The sequence below is a fragment of the Protopterus annectens genome, chromosome 16.part0 (genome assembly GCF_019279795.1).
Source record: "Protopterus annectens isolate FY-2018-M chromosome 16.part0, PAN1.0, whole genome shotgun sequence".
NCBI classification, from domain to species: Eukaryota; Metazoa; Chordata; order Ceratodontiformes; family Protopteridae; genus Protopterus; species Protopterus annectens.
In genome coordinates this window covers 559934455-559955587 of record NC_056750.1, presented here as the reverse complement: position 1 = coordinate 559955587, position 21133 = coordinate 559934455, and the positions used below count along the sequence as shown (strand labels likewise).

General features: G+C 38.8%; 1 protein-coding gene across 2 annotated transcripts in view; it reads right to left on the bottom strand.

The window, feature by feature from the left end:
• Nucleotides 1–21133, bottom strand: part of HMCN2 (hemicentin 2) — a 2554053-nt gene that overhangs the window by 1178661 nt on the left and 1354259 nt on the right. For both annotated transcript variants that reach the window (XM_044058392.1, XM_044058391.1), the window contains exon 40: nt 11738–11861. In XM_044058392.1, coding sequence (XP_043914327.1) covers nt 11738–11861 — 124 coding nt within the window. The remainder of the gene's footprint in view (nt 1–11737; nt 11862–21133) is intronic.

Sequence of the window (21133 nt, the reverse complement as noted above, 5' to 3'; positions counted from 1 at the left end):
TCTATGGAACAGGCTCCCCATCCATGTGAAGCTGAGTTCATCCCTAACCCAATTCAAGTGCAACTTGGACAACTGGATGGGAAACCAGAAATTAAGCCTTGGTTTGGCACCTATGTCTCTAATGGACACAGGTAACCTGTAAATGACTCGTCTCCCAGACCCATGCTTACACTTATCAAGGGTATCAGAACTTGTCAGAGATTTGGGATGCATGGTTAGGCTTAAAAAGGCCCTTGTGGTCATTAGCATAGTAAACACCTATGAACCTAAAAACATATTCATACTACCTTAAATTAAGACAGTCTAAGGCCTGCCTCTCACCCTCCATTTTTATTCTTGGAATGCATAACACTATTCGATGTTTAATGCTTTCTCTGCAAATATAAGTGAATATGCTGCTAATTTTATCTGAATCAGATGCTGAACATTTAAGTTAGCATCTCTGCCAAAAATATTTAAAATAAATAGTGCAATGAATGAGCAAACGGATATGAAGGTCATTCTTAACTTCTCTGAAGTCAAGTGAAGCAAATTAGCTTTTTATAGATATATGTAATAAAAATGGTGTCATTTAATATTATATATCATTTCAAAAACTGCACAACTGGACATCTGGGCCTCTGAGATGATTTAGTGTAGAGGGATACTATAAAATACATTGTTATAAAAGTTGCAATTTTAAGAATTTCTTGCACACCCACTAAAATGAAAGCAAGTCAACAGTTTTCAGTAATTTTCATGAGATAACTGCACTGATAAGTATTACAATAGTTTCTGTTGGTGCGCTGAAGTTGAATGATTTCACAAGCCATTAGACTGGCATCTCTAAACTCCTGTATTTTACCCAGTGTTAATATTATAAGCTTATAGATAAGTACTAGGCTAGCTGCCTTGCAGGCCAGTTTAAACTTAGCCAATTTCCCTTCGAGGTGAGAACCAAACCCTGTAAACACCTTAACTATTATACATGTGACATGGCCTGCAATTTTGATTTTTTTTAATTCATCGTCTAATGCCTTAACATCAGAACCATTTTAATCACTTTTTGTAACATTATGGGGACAAATACTCTGATATTTGAATAACAGGTGTTCATATCACAATCACACAGTGCACAGAAGATTTAAATGTTCTAGACATTTCCTTATTCTCATGGCTGGGCCAACTCTATGATGTATAACTTGTTATATGCCTGTGTTACATTCCTTCTTTAGATCTTGGGTGAAAAATAATTCCACAAGTCAGATAACAGCTAAACTTCAAGCATGTTGTTAATTCTACATATATTCAGAAGACAGAAGAAATAAGAACTGGTCTCATCTGTGACTGATGTTGCAAGGACTTAGAACCAGTTGAACTGTTAAGGAACAAATGTTTTCAACAAAATAAGCATTCTTTTAAGCAATGCATCTGAGAGAAACTTCCTTGGTATCCAAACTTCACACACAGCAATGAACAACTGGAGAGGAAGGTGTAAGCTGAGCAGAATGATGGGAGCTGTGGGGTAAAATCAATAAACCTGAACAGTTCCTGGTGCTGAGCAGCATGAAGGGAGCCGCAGGGTAGGCTCAATAAACCTGAACAGTTCCTGGTGCGAAGTAGCATGATGGGAGCCGCAGGGTAGGATCAATAAACCTGAACAGTTCCTGGTGCTGAGCAGCATGATGGGAGCCGCAGGGTAGGATCAATAAACCTGAACAGTTCCTGGTGCGGAGTAGCATGATGGAAGCCGCAGGGTAGGGTAAATAAACCTGAACAGTTCCTGGTGCGGAGTAGCATGATGGGAGCCGCAGGGTAGGCTCAATAAACCTGAACAGTTCCTGGTGCGAAGTAGCATGATGGGAGCCGCAGGGTAGGATCAATAAACCTGAACAGTTCCTGGTGTGGAGTAGCATGATGGGAGCCGCAGGGTAGGATCAATAAACCTGAACAGTTCCTGGTGCAGAGTAGCATGATGGGAGCCGCAGGGTAGGATCAATAAACCTGAACAGTTCCTGGTGCGAAGTAGCATGATGGGAGCCGCAGGGTAGGATCAATAACCTGAACAGTTCCTGGTGCGGAGTAGCATGATGGGAGCTGCAGGGTAGGATCAATAAACCTGAACAGTTCCTGGTGTGGAGTAGCATGATGGGAGCCGCAGGGTAGGATCAATAAACTTGAACAGTTCCTGGTGTGGAGTAGCATGATGGGAGCCGCAGGGTAGGATCAATAAACCTGAACAGTTCCTGGTGTGGAGTAGCATGATGGGAGCCGCAGGGTAGGATCAATAAACCTGAACAGTTCCTGGTGTGGAGTAGCATGATGGGAGCCGCAGGGTAGGATCAATAAACCTGAACAGTTCCTGGTGTGGAGTAGCATGATGGGAGCCGCAGGGTAGGATCAATAACCTGAACAGTTCCTGGTGTGGAGTAGCATGATGGGAGCCGCAGGGTAGGATCAATAACCTGAACAGTTCCTGGTGCTGAGCAGCATGATGGGAGCTGAGGGGTAGGATCAATAAACCTGAACAGTTCCTGGTGCTGAGTAACATGATGGGAGTTGTAGGGTAGGATCAATAAATCATAACAGTTCCTGGTGCTGAAGAGCATGATGGGAGCTGCGGGGTAGGATCAATAAACCTGAACAGTTCCTGGCGCTGAGCAGCATGATGGGAGCCACAGGGTAGGATCAATAAACCTGAACAGTTCCTGGTGCGGAGTAGCATGATGGGAGCCGCAGGGTAGGATCAATAAACCTGAACAGTTCCTGGTGCTGAGCAGCATGATGGGAGCTACGGGGTAGGATCAATAAACCTGAACAGTTCCTGGTGCGGAGTAGCATGATGGGAGCCGCAGAGTAGGATCAATAAATCTGAACAGTTCCTGGTGCTGAGTAACATGATGGGAGTTGTGGGGTAGGATCAATAAACAAGAACAGTTTCTGGTGCTGAGTAGCATGATGGGAGCTGAGCAGCCAAGTGCTCCAGATTGTGCGGAATGCTCCGCCATTTGTGATCGAATAAGCCCACTGTTCAGCTGCTCCTCAATGAGCAGCCATTGCTCCGATTTGTGACTTTAGGGATCATGCAATGAAGAACAGAGTGTGCTGGGCTTGGTTTCTGCTAAGTGTATCGTTATTCTCATGCTGGGTCATTGCTTTGCATTACTGTAAATAAGGGCCTCTGCTTTTACATCTGCCATTTTTGTAAAGCTACAAGTAATGATGTTATCTCTGAAGGATGACTGCAGTTAAAGTAGTTACACACAATGAAGAAAGCTGTAGGGCATACAGAATTTAAAACTGCAGGATATTTGTTCAAGAAGGTTACATGAAAATGTCAGAGCTGACTGGCTTAGGGATATACATGAGCTTTGTTTGAATGCTTGTATTTTTTGTATTCAGTGTTTTTACTTGGCATGCCGCTTGGTTACTCTGATGTTAAACCGAGGAAGAATAATGTCATATTTACTACTCTGTGAACAATAGTAAATGCAGTTTATGTGCTTACTTATAGTTAAATAATAAAATAAAAAAATCAGAAGATTAATCTTTTGACCGTCACATCTGATGAGAGATGTACTGAAGTTAAGTATTTCACTAGAGAATTGTGGGAAAGATAATGAACATGTTTTACAAGTGGATTTTTTTATCATTGGCATCTAGCATTAGCTTCATTGTTGAACACTGCTCTCCAGGCTGCTATGAAATATGTAAGCTGTTGCTATTTCAGTAGCATTTGTGCTTCTGACTGGCAACATTATGAAGTGAATTACATGTTATGTGCAATCTGAAAAACAAATTGCTATTATTTAAATCTTGTATTAATGATCGCTTCACATTTGTCTTTATGCATTTAATTTTTACATACTATAGCAAGAATGAGACAGGAATGCTCTGATTAGTACATGATATGAAATTTGAAAGATAAAGCTTTTTAAGATAATGATTACAGCTGTGTTAACACGGCCAGGTTTGCAGGTAGGCAGTAGGCGAAGAGCATACTTTGGCATTGCGGTTTTCAAGTCCTATAGCAAAGACAACAGTGCTGCTTCAGTGTGAGGTCAGTAAAATAAACACCCATCTGGGCAACATACTGGAAGAAGAAAGCTAGAGACCCCCCCCCCCGTTCACATGGGTTCCTATTGAGTTATCGAATTGCTGAAACTTCGAATCTGAAAACTTTGAACACAAATGTTCGAAGTTTCAGCAATTTGAATTAAAAAACAAAAAAAAAAAAAAAAAAGCTCAATAACTGTTGTAAGCAGGGGGGGTAGGCGAGGGGTGTGGGGGGTGCAGGGGGGCTTACCCCCCTGCTTACATCAGTTATTGAGCTGTTTTTTTTTTTTGTGTGCGTGTTCGAAATTATAAAACTTCGAACATACAAGTTTGATTTTGTGGTGCTCAAAGTTTTATACTTTCAATCACGTAATAGGAATCCCGTTCACACATATACTTTGGGGGAAATAAAGATAATCTCTGATTCCTTGCAGTCAGCTAAGGGACATAAGAGATGCATTGTTCTACCTTCTTGACAGGTTGGGGCAAAGTGGATATCAAAGAACAGTCAGTTCCTAGATACTCTGTGCTTTTGCATATTAGCACTCAACTGCTCTCTTTTTGTGAGAATTTCTGCCCCTGGCAGTTTCTGCTCCTAGAGAGATTAATGGCTTAAGCTTAGAACAATGTAGGTCTTCTATCAGGCAAGTATGAAACAGATACAAAATGAGTAATAGGTTCTGTAGACAAAGAGAGAGACAGCTGGCCATAACTCAGATGGGAAAAATAAGAATATTTATTGTGTCCTTCACATACTTTGAGGTCTTGGACAACCTCTGAATGTACAGATCCCGGAAAAAAAGAAACAGTAAGGAGTCATGTCAGTAACACTTTTATTACTTTCATGCCTCTGTAGCAGTTTGTGCGGAGAGAAGAGAACAAGAAATATGTTACTTTGTAGTCATGGTGGGAACTGTGACTTTAGAGAGACTTGAATGTTAAAGTAATGAACAGAGGCGGGAACCTAGGGTTTAGCTAGCCATACTTAGTACACGCAAGTGAGTGCGTTCTTTCTGAGCATATTGTAGAAATCAAATCACAAAACCAGGGCACAAATAGCAGAGGTCCAAATATTCGAGACTGTGAATCAGGCAGACAGCTGTTTATTAACCATAAACAAACAACTCTTCAGCATAAGAGTTGTATGTTTATGGTTAATAAACAGCTGTGTCTCGATTATTTGGACCTCTGCTATTTGTGCCCTGGTTTTGTGATTTGGTTTCTGGAACTGGTGGGCACTTGCCTCCTTGTTGTCGATTACATATTGTAGAAATGTTACGGGTGCAACAACACAGAATGCTTAGAACATTTTAAACTAGGGTCTAATAGTGCTGTCCAAAACATGCCTACATATTAGGAATGTGTTTTGTAAAACTAACCTTTTTTGGCTATAATTGGCAACAGTTGAAAACAGCAAGTCATTTTCTGAAGAATGTATGGGCAGCAATTTAAGGACAGGACATTAACAATGGGGTAACGTATGAATCCCTGGTAGAGAAGGCAGTCTTCAACCTGCAGGCTAAGCTTCTGGTTGGTCTCAACCTCTCTATGACGTTTCTCTTTTTAGTTATTTGTTCCTAGTACCTTGGTTCCTTCACTAACTTTCTCCAATAAATTCCTGCGCCCTCTTGCCAATTTTCCGTGCCCCTCCTTGCATTCATCCGATGGGTAAAACCCCCTTTGTCCATGAAATCTTCAGTTTCAGCATCATTTCTTTCCATTTTGATTTGCAGTCTTCTGTTTGTGCTAGGTATATGAGCTCTAAAGTACCCTTCAAATCTGATAATCCTGAACCACCTTGTTCTTTGGGGAGAAACAGCTCAACCCTTACCCTTGTTCCTTTCCAAAAAATTAATTAAATTCTGTATTAATTGTGGTGCGCAGCTTTTCCTCTTGTTGCTAAAATATGCCTCACCTTTATACAGTATTAAAGGGGATACAACCATTTTCACTGTTTTTAACTTACGCTCCCATATTCATAGCCAACAGCTTCTCAATCTTTTCCCACATATTTTTAGCTGCCACAATAGAAGCCTCTTTAATCCAAACAAATAAATACTTCATCTTATCTTGTCCTCATAAATACGGGTATCACTGATCTAATTCTTGTGGTAACATACTTTAATGCTACAACCTTTGTTTTATATTCATTCATTTTATATCCTGAAAACAAACTGAAACTGTTTAAATGTTCCTCAACAACACTGAACTACCTGTTACTGCATTTATCAAACAATATAGTACAGAAAAGGTTACCTTTTCTTATGTAACATATCAGTTATATCCTTGTATTTGCGAGTTCCTTATTTTCTTTGCCAATGTCTAAGTTTAGGGCAAATAACAAAGGAGAGAGGGGACAGTCCTGCCTGGTTCATCTGTCCAAAATCAGCTTGTCAGAAAGGAACCCTCCAGTCTTGATTTTTTCATCTCACCCTTCATATGTCTTCCTAATTAACTTTATTATTGTATCAGGAATGCAAATACTACCATTTCCCTACTCAAAATCCTAGCTAACTCTATTGAATGCCCTCTCTGCTTTAAGACCCATAAATAACAACAGTGTCTACTTCCACTCTGCTTCCCTTTGAATTATCACCCTTTTGTTAAAGTTGTAAAATGTTTGCCTCCACTCCACAAAACCACAACGATCCACACCAACCAGTTTTAGCAACACTTTAGCCTTTCTGTTAGCTAGAATAGGCATAAATGCTTTATAATCATGGTGCGGAATTGAAACTTTTTTTATATGAAGATGGACTTAAGAGTCTTTGCCCTGTTTCAGTATTACAGCCACCACAGCTTTCTTCCAGGACGCTAGTACTGTCCCTCGTTTTAAAATGCCGTTAAACAAAACTTACCAGATCCTTTTCACTTTTCCTTTCCTAACTGAGCCTTAGACAGGAATACCATCTGTTCCTGGAGACTTCCATCTTGATTTATTATACATCACCATTTTTATCTCATCTTCTCTCTTCCTGGCTACTAGTTCTTGAGCCTCATCTTCCTCTAATCTTGTCATATTTAAGTCTGCCATAAATTTCCATTTGGGTCATTTCTTGATCACCCCATTCCTCTGCTGTATATAGATTTTTATAGAACTTGCAAAATATCTTGAATCCCTGTATAGGGTCTCTCTCGTTATTCTAGTTGTAAGCTCCATATGTTTGGCACCATCCTTTTCTATCTTCTGTTGCCTAAATCATTGTCCTAATAGATGGCTAAGCATTTTACTTTCTGTACTCATCTTAAACTCGGAGTTAATTGTCATTGCTTCCCCTCTAAATGGGGAATTCCTTATGTATTGGAGATATATGAATGACTTTAACATTTTGCTTTATTGCCTTTTTTGTAAATAACACCTTTTAAACTCTCATGCTACAAGTGGGAATCCAAGCATTGTAATGCACGTTTATATTACCTCATGCATACTGTACTGTTTGTAAACATTTTTATGGTGTATGTAATACTTTGTGGAACTTTTCTCCCAGGGCCTCTGCTGAAAAAGGGCACAAGCGCAATCGGACATTCCCAGTCAACAAATGTCAAATAAATAAATAACTAAATAAATACATTTTAGTGCTCTAATACATACCTTGATGACATCTCTAAAAGCCTTCCTAATTATCTGCTCCCCTTTCCTGATTGACTGACATCCATAACCTTACACTCAACTCACCCTTTTAGGTGAGAAAAAATACTTTTTAACAGTAATCATTATTTTCCAGACATATTTCTTTAGAGGTGTGTCCACAGCAAATATCTTCCTTAGCATAACCAGTGGCACCAAGAGATGAAGTCCTGACTGTGTCTCAGGTGATCCATGTCCAACCAGTGACATACCTAATGAAAGGATCAGGTGTGGGGCAGATGAGTGTGATTTGTCCATCCTTCCAGAAGGGTGAGGTGAGCATGTGTATCATCTGCAGCAAGAAGCTCAGAAAGCAGGTATTGCAAAGGGGTGCACATATCATTCAGGAACCTTAGCAGGTGTGGTAGCATGCAAGCATCTCCTGTTAGCAACTGACTGTGTAGCATATAAATCACAGGAGGGTAGATTATGAGCACAAACAAAAGTATTCACCCACTCAGTGGCTAAAGGTTCCTTGTTCATGGACACAGGCATACCTACAGGCTCCATTGATCTCTGTAGTTAGATTATGACAAATGTAACCTCCTACATTACTTGTGTTTGCAGCACAGCAAACCCCAAACATACATGCATGTTCACTGTGATATGTGTGAATGTGTTTTCAAACATATGTGCACACCTCTCAAATGTCCAGATTTATCTATTTTTCTTAAAATCTGTGATCTTCTGGCAATTCAGAGCATGAACTGGTACTGCCTCAATGTATTTTTATTGACATAAATCATGTCAACATTTCTATGGATTAACCAATAGAAGTAAATACACACACACACACACATATATATATATATATATAGTTACACTTCAAAACATCTAAAACTCATAACACCTAAATTCAAAACATCGAGACCAGGAAATCTAAAACTCATAACATCGAAAATGTATAATATGGAATAGTGTATCATGAAACATGTAAATGTTATAGTTTAATATGTTATTCTTGTGGTATCAGTATGAGATGTAGTTTTTATTTATATACTTATTATTTATATAGTGTAGGAATTTATACTATTCATATAGTGTTTATTTTGCCATTCTGTATTTGGATTTTAGGCTATACAGGTAAGTGATATAGACATTATGTGTACATTCTTTATGGTGATCACGATACAGTGGGGTTAGGAAATTAACTTTTTCCCACTGTAGTGCGATCTCAGAGCTGGCATATTTAATTTACAGGGTTGTGGGGGGCAGAGCCCCCACATGAGGAGTGTAGGGGGGCTTGCCCCCTGCAGAAATGCAGCAATAAGTGTGTTTGTCAGTTTGGTGTCGTTATATGTGGAGGGGATGTTATTTTCATGTGATTTGTAGTGTTTGATGATGTGATGCACATTTTAGATGTTATGGATTTTAAATGTTGTGGGTTTTAGATGTTATGGTTTCAATGTTATGGGTTTTAGATGTTTTGAAGGAAAACTATATATATATATATATATATATATATATATATATATATATATATATATATATATATATACATACATATATGTGTGTGTGTGTGTGTGTGTACCCACCCATTATTTGTGGCATTGTCCAGATTTGTTACTCTAAGAGGTTGAGAGGTATGTTGATTTCACTCTGTCCAGAACGTATGACAAAATACACACAATCACACATGCACAAACACACACATACCCCTCTCCTACAAAAGGGGAAAAGAATCACATTTATATACTATTTCATGTAGGGTGTCAAGGCACCTCTACAACATAGCTTAATCACTCCATGAATTTACAATATCATTAAAATGAACATGGGGATTTTAAGAGTTGTTTAGCTTATTTTTTTTCATTAACCAAGGTAGTCCATCTGGGAATCAGAACCCCTTTTTAGCTGAAGCCCTGGGAGAAAAAACTCTACATTTCAGTAAAAAACTACAGTATTAGTTTATGTGGTACCTACTTATAAAGAGAGAAAAATATATTAATACTGGATAGACACTCGATATAGAAATCAAATCATACAAGAAATATAACGTATTGATCTTTTTATTAGAGACTGATAAACAGCTATAGTAAGTCACTGAAAATTATATACAGCACTACATAGATTTCTACATTGTGGGCGTTTGAGGATCACTATAAACTAGGCTAAATCCTATGCCATATCAGTTTATATCAGATGTACACAGTAAATCTGCTCAGATCAACACAGAAACACCTAATCAGATATAGAATTAGGAAGAACAATGTACAGTGTATTAAAATGTGCAGAAAATGGCATTGAAATTCATAGGTGGAGAGAGAAGAAGAGTATGAACACAGAGCATGATGAGTGACATGACTGTATTCAAGTATTGTATTTTAGTCATTGCTTCAGTCTGATGAAGTCCTTTGAAGAAAAGGAAGTACTTATTAAGTACAAATTAAATTTGTTTTTCTATTTGTCAAGTATGCTGTTTTACCTTTTTCATGACATACTACTTTTTGACGAGCTATTAGAAGCCTTTTGTTATTAAAGAGTATGAGAGATGATTGGTGAGTAACAGAGAAAGAAGATACGAGTCTAACGGGATGTGGCAAAAAGGTGGAGAGGAAAAGAAGGGAGTATATAAGTGTTGAAAAAAGTTGTAAATAGGTTGACAGCAACTGACAGGTTATTTCTGTGTGTAATTTCTATTCAGCAATTATGCACTAACAGAACTAATACTGACTTGAGCGATGATTAAGACTTATTGTTTTTTATGTTAACAGTTTATTTGCTTGAGCGGGGATGTAGGAAAGACATTCCACATTTTGGAAATGTAGCTGCAATACAGAGCACCATTTGCTGAATTTTAATAATTATTTATGGTAAGTAGTATTTTGCTTTGGGATAAATAGGCCTGAAGCCTGTATTTAAGGCAGAGCATTTGTCTGGCTTGCATATTACTGCATATTACATTATGTAAACTAGAAAATAAGAATACTTATGCATTTGGGGAAGTTCAGTCCAATTTAGGTGCTTGGTGGTAAGTTTGGTAAGAGAAGTCTGCAGCAGATTTTTTTTAATTTTGTTGTAGCATTGTCTGAGTTTTGTTCCTTGGAGTATTGGCAGGTTAGTGATGGTTGAGATGCACAGAATGATATCAAGAAAAGATATTTTTTTACGATTGCAACCTTGCCTCTGACTAAGGAATGACTTAGTTCTGTTCAGTTTGAGCGCTACTTTGGTCTAGAGATCAGATTACATGTCTTTTATTAGGACTCTTAGACATTTTACATGAGGTACTAGGCTGATTGCATTGTTTGACGAGGTAAAGTTAAAATGTTCTTTACTTTGCAAACATGATTTGGGAGTGCAAAGAAGCAACTTTATTTTGTTGAGTTTTGATAGTAGTTGCAAAAGTTGTCTGTAAAGGATTCTTGTGGCAATTTCTGCAATCTGTGTAGATTTGGGCAGAAGTGATTAATGTGAAGTCATCAGTGTATTGCATCAGCGGGGCATGTTTGACTGTTGCATGAAAAACGTTTATGAACGTATTAAACAGAAGTGTTCTAAGTATGGATCCTTGTGGTACACTGTGATGGGTAGGAAGGATTTGACAACTTGATATTTATCAGGTAAGAAGCTTTGAAATCAAGAGAGAAGAAAGCTTTTGTCAGAACTTTTGGTGGGACACGGTGTCAAACACTTTAGACAAATCATTAAATATTGAGGAAACCAGATTACCAGAGTTTCTGTTCTTGTTGATAGTGTCAGCAAAATGCAGCAGAACTGTAGCAGTGCTGTGATTGGGTTAAAAGCCATGTTGTACTGGGGAGAGAAGGTTATTTGTAGTGAGGAAATTATGTAACTTCATGTGTATACATTTTTTCTAGGATTTTGGATATGGATGGCAGCATAGCAATTGGTCTGAAAGTGGAATAGTCAGTGGAAGGATCTCTGTTGTGAAAAAACAATATTTATTTGCCTTCTTCTAGATTACAGGGACGTGGTATTATTTTATGGACTGATGTATTAGTATAGACATGGGGTAAAGCAAAGGTTTCAACAGCTAGTTCCAAATATTATTTGGCTCCAAATCTGGTCAAACAGGCTGATATAATATATTGTAAAACAAGTGTTACTTACGCTGAACGTGCAAGGTGATATCTTGGCTGTCCTCTCCCTCAGTATTGCTGGCAATACAGGAATACGTGCCTGAATCAGAAATGCGAGCTTTCTCAATAGACAGCGTCCATCCATTGGACAGAACCTGCAAAAAACACAAGAGAGAAGAGAAAGTAAAATATCACTAGCAAATAAGTAAAGACCATATAATATAAAACCATCATCGGTAGAGGAAAGAAGCTGGTAGCTCAACTCTCAGCATTTTCATATACTGGAGGGACAATAACAGCTTTTTAACCTTTATTTCTTGTATTTTGGAAATAATTGGGCAGAGTTTTCCACTTGAATTTGTTCGAGTAGTTGGTCTAAAAGTTTATAAGTTACAGCAGTGTTGATTATTAATTCCTGGGCGAATGACAATCTTCGTTCTAGGCTAGTAGTGGATGAAGGCCATATTAATATCGGTAGTGCTACGAGGATGAAGTTTGCAGCTTAACTCTTTGCTTTTCTACATACTGGAGTGGTAACTTAAGCTTTTTGACTTTTATTTCATGTTCTTTGGAAATAATTGGTGGGCTTTCCACTTGAATTTTTCCGAGTGGATTGACAACGGGGAAGCTGTTGTTGCCAAGTAAAAACTTCATATTGGCTCAGACTTGTTGGACATTTGGGTTTTACATTGTCATTTACATCTAGTAACCGTAGCCAAGGTAGAGTGGTTCACCTTTGTGAAAATTGCTATGTATATGAATAGGATGGTCTATAATAATTAACAGGATCACCTGGAGTGACATTTCCTTGGTTTCAATACATATTTCACTGTAGTTTTATTATCTTTTGACCTTTATTTCGAAGAGATTTCAGGAACAATTGGTTGGTGGTGTCCACTTTTTAACTGGAATTGATACAAAGAGATGGACAATGTATTAAGGGACTTTGTGTGTCTTTCATACTTTGGAATTGGAGTTTACCGTTTGTTACACCTATTTTGGATATATGTTTGAACAAGTTCTTTGGCGTCCATTTTGTCTGCTATACAACTAGTTGGGCCAAGATTTAATAATTGTACTGTACGACAATATGGTACATCATTGACTGAATTTGGATCTTTAATGGAAAATTATTACCTAATATGAAAGGACTGAGAAGAGGAAGATTTAACATCTTAATATGGACTTATAATGTAACTGTATTCGTCAAGAGTTTGCCACTGTATCATTTATGAGTATATGGTGTTAAATGTTTACAGAAGGGTAGATATTTGTCTACCGCTTTTTCACTAATTATGAACAAATTTATATATGGTTACATTTGAGTTTGTTTGCCTATTCACATTTATAGTTTATTTTTTTTTTACTAATATTCAGATACATTTTCTGACACTGCACAGTTCACACATTATAGTTTTTGCTGCTGTTCATGGACGTTGTCTGATGTCTTTTTCTCCTTGGGGGGGTGGAGGTTCTGGATTTGTTTCATTTTCCCTCCCTAGCTTTTTACTTTTCTTGGAGGCAGCAGTGGTATGTATTATTTAATTTTGGCTGCATGGTTTGAGTTACGATATATTGTATAAAAAAATATGACATTTGCATCTGTACAAGGTGTATATTCTAAATGTAATTTATAGGGGTGATAACCTCAGATGCATCCTGTCAGCATTTTTTCTCTTATTGCCTCCATCTAGACATGGTGCCCTTGCCATTTTTGGAGTCAGAGGCATCGGTTCTGCTGTTTAAGACTCTCAGATTTGGAGGAAGCGTACTCGCATGTTATTACAAACTGTAAGAAAAAGTAGCCCTCTACGCACTGCTATATCCAGTTTAGCAGATTATCTGCATTCTATTAAATCTTATTTACTTATATGTCGCAGTTTGTTTTTCGATGGTCAGATGATTGCAGTCTGCTAATTAAGGAGACCGTGCTTTGTATTACGATTAAGACAAACTTCGTTTGTAGTCTTACTGCTGGGACCTTTTGTGGTTGCTAAATTTTCAAGTATATTTTGTTTATAAAGAATATATATTTTGTGGTATATTTTATTATCGCTTTATTTTTTCAAGATATTACCTGTCACATTTCAAACTGCTTTACATACCGCATTGTTGTAACCATTGCCTACACCTAACACTAAAGATGTTGCCACTTCTTTTCCTCTCCCCTCTGCTATTTACACTGACATACGTCACATCTTATCACACTTCCCTGCAATTCTCCCCTTACCCTCCACTCGGAACTTACATCCCTCCCAAAATCAATCCAGGTCCTACCACACTACTTTATGTCCACACTCACTGCACTCTACCACACTATTTTTTCTTTAAAACTAAATTACTCCCCTCATCAAAACACATCCCAAACTTAAAATCTAAATTTCTGTATCCTCTCCCTCAAACTAAATCTTTACTCTCTATCCTAACAACACTCCTCCTTTCAGGCGATATACACCCCAACCCTGGTCCTAATAACCAACTCTTATCTTCCAACTCCTCCACTCCATCTGCTATCACTACTACGTCTTCCCCCCACACCTCTAGCAATCCTACTCTCACTAGTACCTCCCCATCCACTCTCACTTCTACACACAGAACCAAAAGACTAAAATTCTTCTCCCTTAACATCCAGAGCATCTGCAACAAAGAGCCTGAACTCCACGCACTCATACAACACTATACCCCCCACATCTTAACTCTCTCTGAAACTTGGCTAAAACCTCACATCCTCAACTCAGAGATCTGCCCCCCCCCCCCACCGGTTTCAATATCTACAGACTGGATAGACCTAGCAAAAAGGGAGGCGGTGTCTCTATTCTCTTTTCTGGCTCTCTCAATATCTTACCACTTACAATTACCACTCCCACCTTCCACCCTGCAGAGCTACTCATAGTAACCTGTCATCTCAACAACTGCCAAAAAATGGCCATAGCCTCAATCTATATCCCACCAGGGAATAATATCAATATCCCTGAAGACATCTTATCTTGGTGTTTTCTTCACATCCCCTTTGAAACTATCATACTTGGGGATGTAAATATAGACTGGAACTCAGTTAACTCTACTACACCGTCTCATAGTCTCAACCTATATGGTTTTACTCAGCTTGTCTCCTCCCCTACCCGCCTTGGCAAAAACCACTCCAATTCTATCCTAGACTGGATTCTCGTAAATTCTCCTAATTTGTACCACCAGCCAGGTACGCTATCTGACTCCATCAGTGACCACCTACCTATCCACATTACTAGGTACTCACCCAACCTCACTAGTACTCACCTCTTAAATTACATCCGCAACCAAAGAAAATTCAATACCACTTCCTTCAACAAAATTCTCTCAAATATTAACTGGTCCTGCCTATACTCTCTACCTTTAAATGATACAGTTAGCTACTTCAACCAGACATTCCTAAACATACTCAACTCTCTTGCCCCCATCAGGAAAATAAAAGTCAAAGGTAAACATGCCCCCTGGCTATCCAAAGAAACCTTCCACCTTATGCATAAAAGAGATGCCATTTGGAAACAAAATCAGAAAAGCAAATCTCCTGCCCTCCTACAATCTTACAGGGAACTTAGAAACCTTACAAAAAAAGAGTCAACCAGGACAAAAGAAAGTTTTACCTGTCTGACCAATCTATGCAAACTACTAACCCCCAGAAGTTCTGGTCAACCATAAAAACTCTTCTTAACCCTGGCTCACCCACAACCCCCAACCCTTTTCCCAATCAATCTCCCTCAGATAAAGCCATCCATTTAAATAATTACGTCATTGATACCATTTCTAAACTAGTACCTTACACCTCTGATAACCCCAACCCCACCTCTATTTCCACTTCCAGTTCTGTCACTTCAATTACCAGACCCACACCTTTTTCACATTTCTAATCTGACTCCACTAACCTCTCAGAACTCTTCATGCTCAAACCTGTCTCAGTTATATTAAAACTCTCCTCAGTAAACTCAAACCTTGTTCTCCCGCCCCTGATAACCTACCTCCCCAATTCCTTAAACTTGCTGCTAAGTCTATTTCCCTTCCTATCACCATTCTAATCAACCGCTCAATGCAAGAATCCACTGTCCCCTCTATTTGGAAGGAATATTTCACTATCCCACTACATAAAGGCAGTAACTCCACAGAACCATCTAACATCTGTCCCATTGTTATTCTTTCTCCCCTCTCCAAAAGTCTTGAAAAGTGGATCCATTCTCAACTGCTTTTCCACCTTACTCAAAACAATCTTTTAATCAGCGCCCAGCACGATTTCAGGCCCAAACACAATACTAACACTGCACTCTTATCCTTCTCTCATACTGTAGCTGAGGCCAGAGACAATAATAAACTTGTGTCCTGCCTCTTTCTTCTTAGATCTCTCAAAGGCTTTCGATACTGTCTCTCGCAACCTTCTACTTCATTCCATTCCCACTCTAAATTGGTTCTCAAGTTACCTGTCCAGTTGCCTACAAGCAGTTAAATGGCAAAATTACTTCTTACCCTTTCTGCCAGTTCAGACCGGTGTTCATCAAGGTTCAATTCTTGGTCCCCTCCTTTTCACCCTCTTCACCAATGACCTACACACTTCCAGCAACTTCTCCTATATTATACAGTATGCAGATGATTCATCTCTGATCTCCATTTCTGACGCTATCAATAACCTACACCATAGGTTCATAGGTTCGTACTAGGCTATCTGCCCTAAGGCATTTATAAGCCTAGCCAGAGTGTATGTGGCTTACACCACCCCTTAGGATGAGAATACTACGCCCTTTTAGGGTTTAGTTTACTATGCCTCTGTCTAGTAGTGACACAGAGATGACCCCCGGGGTAAACCTACGATCTCCCATTCACTCGTCGAGATTTCTCTTGAATAGAGTCAGTGAGGGGCTCTGCCTAACATGGACTGGGATTCTGTTCCAGAGTGTAGGGAGCCTCTGGGTTATGAATCTGTCCCTCCAGCACGTCCTATTATTTCTGTGTTGAGGTTTAAGTCACTTGTTCTCGTGGCTCTGATGGATTTGGATTTTCTGAGGTGGAGCATGTCCATTAATTCAGGATTGGACATGGCCTTGTACGTCAGGCACAGATCACCTCTGAGTAGGCGGTATGCGACTGAATAGAGCTGGAGTTTTTTCAGTCGGGCAGCATATGACATATGTTTAAGACCCTTTATCCTCTTGGTGAGGAACTTTTGGGGTCTTTCCAACTGCTGCAGGTGTCGGGTGAGATACATCCCAAATGGGGCATTGTACTCAGTCATTGGCCTGATAAGAGAAGAGTACAGGGGCACAATGACCTCTCTTGATCTAGATGTGAAACCCTTCATGATAAGGTGGGCAATATAGAAGGTCTTCCTAACCACTTTGGCAATGTGAGTGTCAAATGAGAGGTTACTGTCAACCTGGGTCCCTAGGTCCCTGATTACCTCTTCCGTACTTAATGGATTACCGCCTATGTGGTAATTTGTCGGTACCTTGTTTTTCCCAAAGGGTATGACTACACACTTTTTGGCTTAAGGCCATGGCTCTGGCACCAATTATCCATTTCTATGAGGCCTCTCTGAAGGATGTTTGTGTCTGCTGGAGTATCAATTATGGCGCCCAGTTTGCAGTCATCTGCGAATTTTGTCAGCCACAATCCTCCTATGTTTGCCTGTACCTCGGAAAAATAAATGCCGAACAAGATGGGTCCCAGGACTGAGCCCTGTGGGACACCGCTTGTGACTGGCTTAGAGTCTGACATAGCTCCAGCAACTCTGACCCTGTGGGTTCTGTCCTTGAACCATATGACCCAATCTTCATTTCAGTCTATTGAGAAGTGGCTCTCCAATAATCAACTTATCCTGAACCCCTCTAAAACTAAGCTCTTACTATTCCTACCTAAAACTCTAGCCCACCACAAATCCACCTTTCTCACATCCTCTCTAAATGGCACTATCATAGCACCAGACTTACACACTAAACTCCTAGGTGTCATCACAGATGACCAGAGACCTCCACATACTTCATTCTATAAAGAAAACACACCAAACACTGGGCATGCTATACAGAAACAGCAAATTCCTGATCCCCAACTCAAAACTACTGCTAGCCCAAGCCTATCTCCTCCCTGCCCTCCTCTATGGCTCCCCTTTATTTTCCAATCTACAAAATAACCTGCTGGCAAAACTAGACCAAACCTATAACAAAATTGCTAGATTTGTCACCAGCAGCCCCTATAAATCCCATCACTGCTATGCTCTCATAAAATTACATTGGCTCGAATTCCCACACCTTCTGACCAAATGTCAGGTTATTCAAGCTTTCAGAATTCTTAATTCAAACTCTGACTGTCCATCTCGGTCCAACCTGATCTCCTGGTACAACCCTCCCCGATCCCTGCGCAGCTCTAATAAACTCTTACTACAAGTCTATAAACCCAACAAGAACATAGGTAAAATACTCTATAAACACTCCATCTCCCTTACCTGGAACAATCTTCCACTTGATATTAGAAGTCATACCTCCCTTCATAACTTCAAACATGACCTGATAGTGTACCTCCATAACAACCCTTTATGTACCTGTTATCATCCAACTTAACCCCTCCCTCTCCACATACCCACTTCACCATTAAGTCTGATCTATAAGACCTTCCTCTTTCTATAACTTACTTTATTCAATTGCTCTTCTTTCTGTACCCTCCCTCTAGTTCACTACATCCCTCCTCTACTACTATCTTCTTTTGCACCATTCCCTCTTCTGACCTATGGTCCCTTGTGCAGTCACCCCTCTCTACTTTTTACTCTCACTCTACTTTCCCCCAATTCTGAAGCCCCTGCGCTTACACCACCAAATACCCATACAAATTCTTCAATCTCTCTCACTAGACATTCTACCTATTAAATGGTTCAAGTCCTACTTAACTAACACACATCAAGCTGTACTCTGGAACTCCACTCTATCTACCCATCTACCAGTTAACATCGGTGTCCCTCAAGGGTCCATACTGGGTCCACTCCTGTTTTCTTTATTCATAAATGACCTCCACCAAGCAGTTCCCCTAGACACATGCATACAATACGCAGACGATTCCACACTTATTTGCTCAGCCACAACTGTATCAGAACTTCACTCTCTGACACAACACATATTTAACTCTGTTGAACAGTGGTTTACACAACGTTGTCTCCTACTTAACCCAAAAAAACTAAACTCCTCCTATTCACACCTACTAATAAATCCCCCCAAATAGACTTTACAATTTTATCTAAAAATGGCACACCTATATCCCAAGATCTTACTACCAAACTGCTAGGCATCACCATCGACAACAACCTTAGCTTCGACACCCATATCAGCAAGGCCGTGAAAACTATTAATAAAAGAATAGGCTCTCTCTTCAGTATTAAACCCTACCTCACTCCAGCAACTAGAATAACCATTGCCCACTCCCATCTAATCTCTTCCCTTCTCTATGCCTCACCCATATTTACTAACCTGTCAAAACATAATCTTATGAAATTAGAAAACACCTACAATAGCATAGCCAGGTTTGCGACAGGTAACCCTTTCAGAATGCACCACTGTATTAATTTAAAGCAACTAGGCTGGTTTGAACTTCAGCAGCAACTGAAAATTAATCAACTAGCCATCACCCATAAAATACTGTATCAACCTACCAAAACACCTATTCTATCTACTCTAATTTACCCTTACCATAACCTAAAGTCTCTAAGATCTGCACACAAACCTCTTGTAAACATTGACAAAGCAAATAACAAGGCTGGAGATTCCCTCTTCTCCAATACTGCTGGAAAACACTGGAACCTACTTCCCTCTGAACTATCTACAATTCCCTCCACAACTCTATTTAAAAAGAAACTTAAGCTCTTCCTCAAAACACAGTGGTTGTGCCCCTGCACTAATCCTGACTGACTATCTAGCTCCTGATATATGACTCAAACTTTACCTTTAGAACCCTGCATATACTTCATTCTAACATCTAACAATCTATTTCTCCATCATAGTATTAATTACTTTGTGAAAAAAAAAAAAATGTTACTACTAGATGTATTACATGTACATTTTACTTTTATTCTATTTGAATGTCTACTTATAACTGTACTTGTACTAATCAATGTCAAATGTACTGCAATTATATACTTTAATAATATGTAAACAGATATTATCTTTATCTCTTTTTCTCTTTTACTATACATGTATCTGCTTTTTAAGCATGTATTACTTTGATGTGAATTTATTTTATCTGCTTTTTAAGCATGTATTACTTTGATGTGAATTTCTTTTAACTGTTTGGAGCTTATCTCCCCGGGCCTCTACTGAAAATGGACATATATCCAGTTAGACTAGCCTGGTCAACAAATGTAAAATAAAAAATAAAATAAATAATAAAAAAAATTTTTTTCTAGCCACTAATCTAATTATACCTTGTTTCTTTTCATTATATTACCTACAACCTTAACTTCCTTCCTGCTTACCTGCTGGATTTATTACTGCTGTTTCTCCTGTTGCAACCTATTGCTACACTTTTTGTATATATAGCTATGTACTATTCCACTGAGTACATTATGTTCTTCTTTTCCATAAGATTGTTTTGCTCTTTAATATTGTTAATATGTCTCTATTTATATGTATTTGTATGTCTGTTTGGGGCTTTTCCCCTCGGGTCTCCACTGAAAAAGGGTAAAGTCTTACCCAGCTGGAACAACCTGGTTAACAAATGTGAAATAAATAAAATAAAATAAATTAAACTTTAGCCTCTTAAAAATCCACTTGATTGAATGTTTCACATATATGAAGGACTGTAATAATGCTGAAATTACATTATTTCTTTCCAAAGGATTACTTACCTAGAATCTGACAAACAAATGTACATTCATTTAGTGTGTTTGTGTAGTTCCAAACAAGTTCTCACATCTGACAGACATTACCTAGCCATTTCTTTTAAATTGCTGAATAAAAAGATGCCACACCTTTAGAACTCCAAGAAAAATGGACAGTTCAGCAAGATTTATGCTTATTCTTCACATGCCTCATTTCAAGGGATAATTATATTGTTGCACCACTACATTAGTAGGCATATAGTTATACAAAGCAGGAGTTCGCACCGATGGGCATACCTTTCAACTGTACAGAATTTTGCAGAATATCCAGATTTTTGTCTCATATTTGTGGACTGTTCCTCATAAAATTTGTGGTTTTCTGGCAAATCACTGAAGACGGGAGACACTAAATAGTACTAAATAATGACAGACATTTGAGTTTCAGACTTTATATCCTACAGAAAATACATATTGAAAAATCTGTTACAACTTTCTAAGTTTATAGGATCAATATTTAAATTCTGTCTCTATTTTTGGAACTTTCGTCTCCCATTCTTTCTGTCTTTGTCCAGATTTTTTGCATTAAGAGGTTGAGAGGTGTGCGGA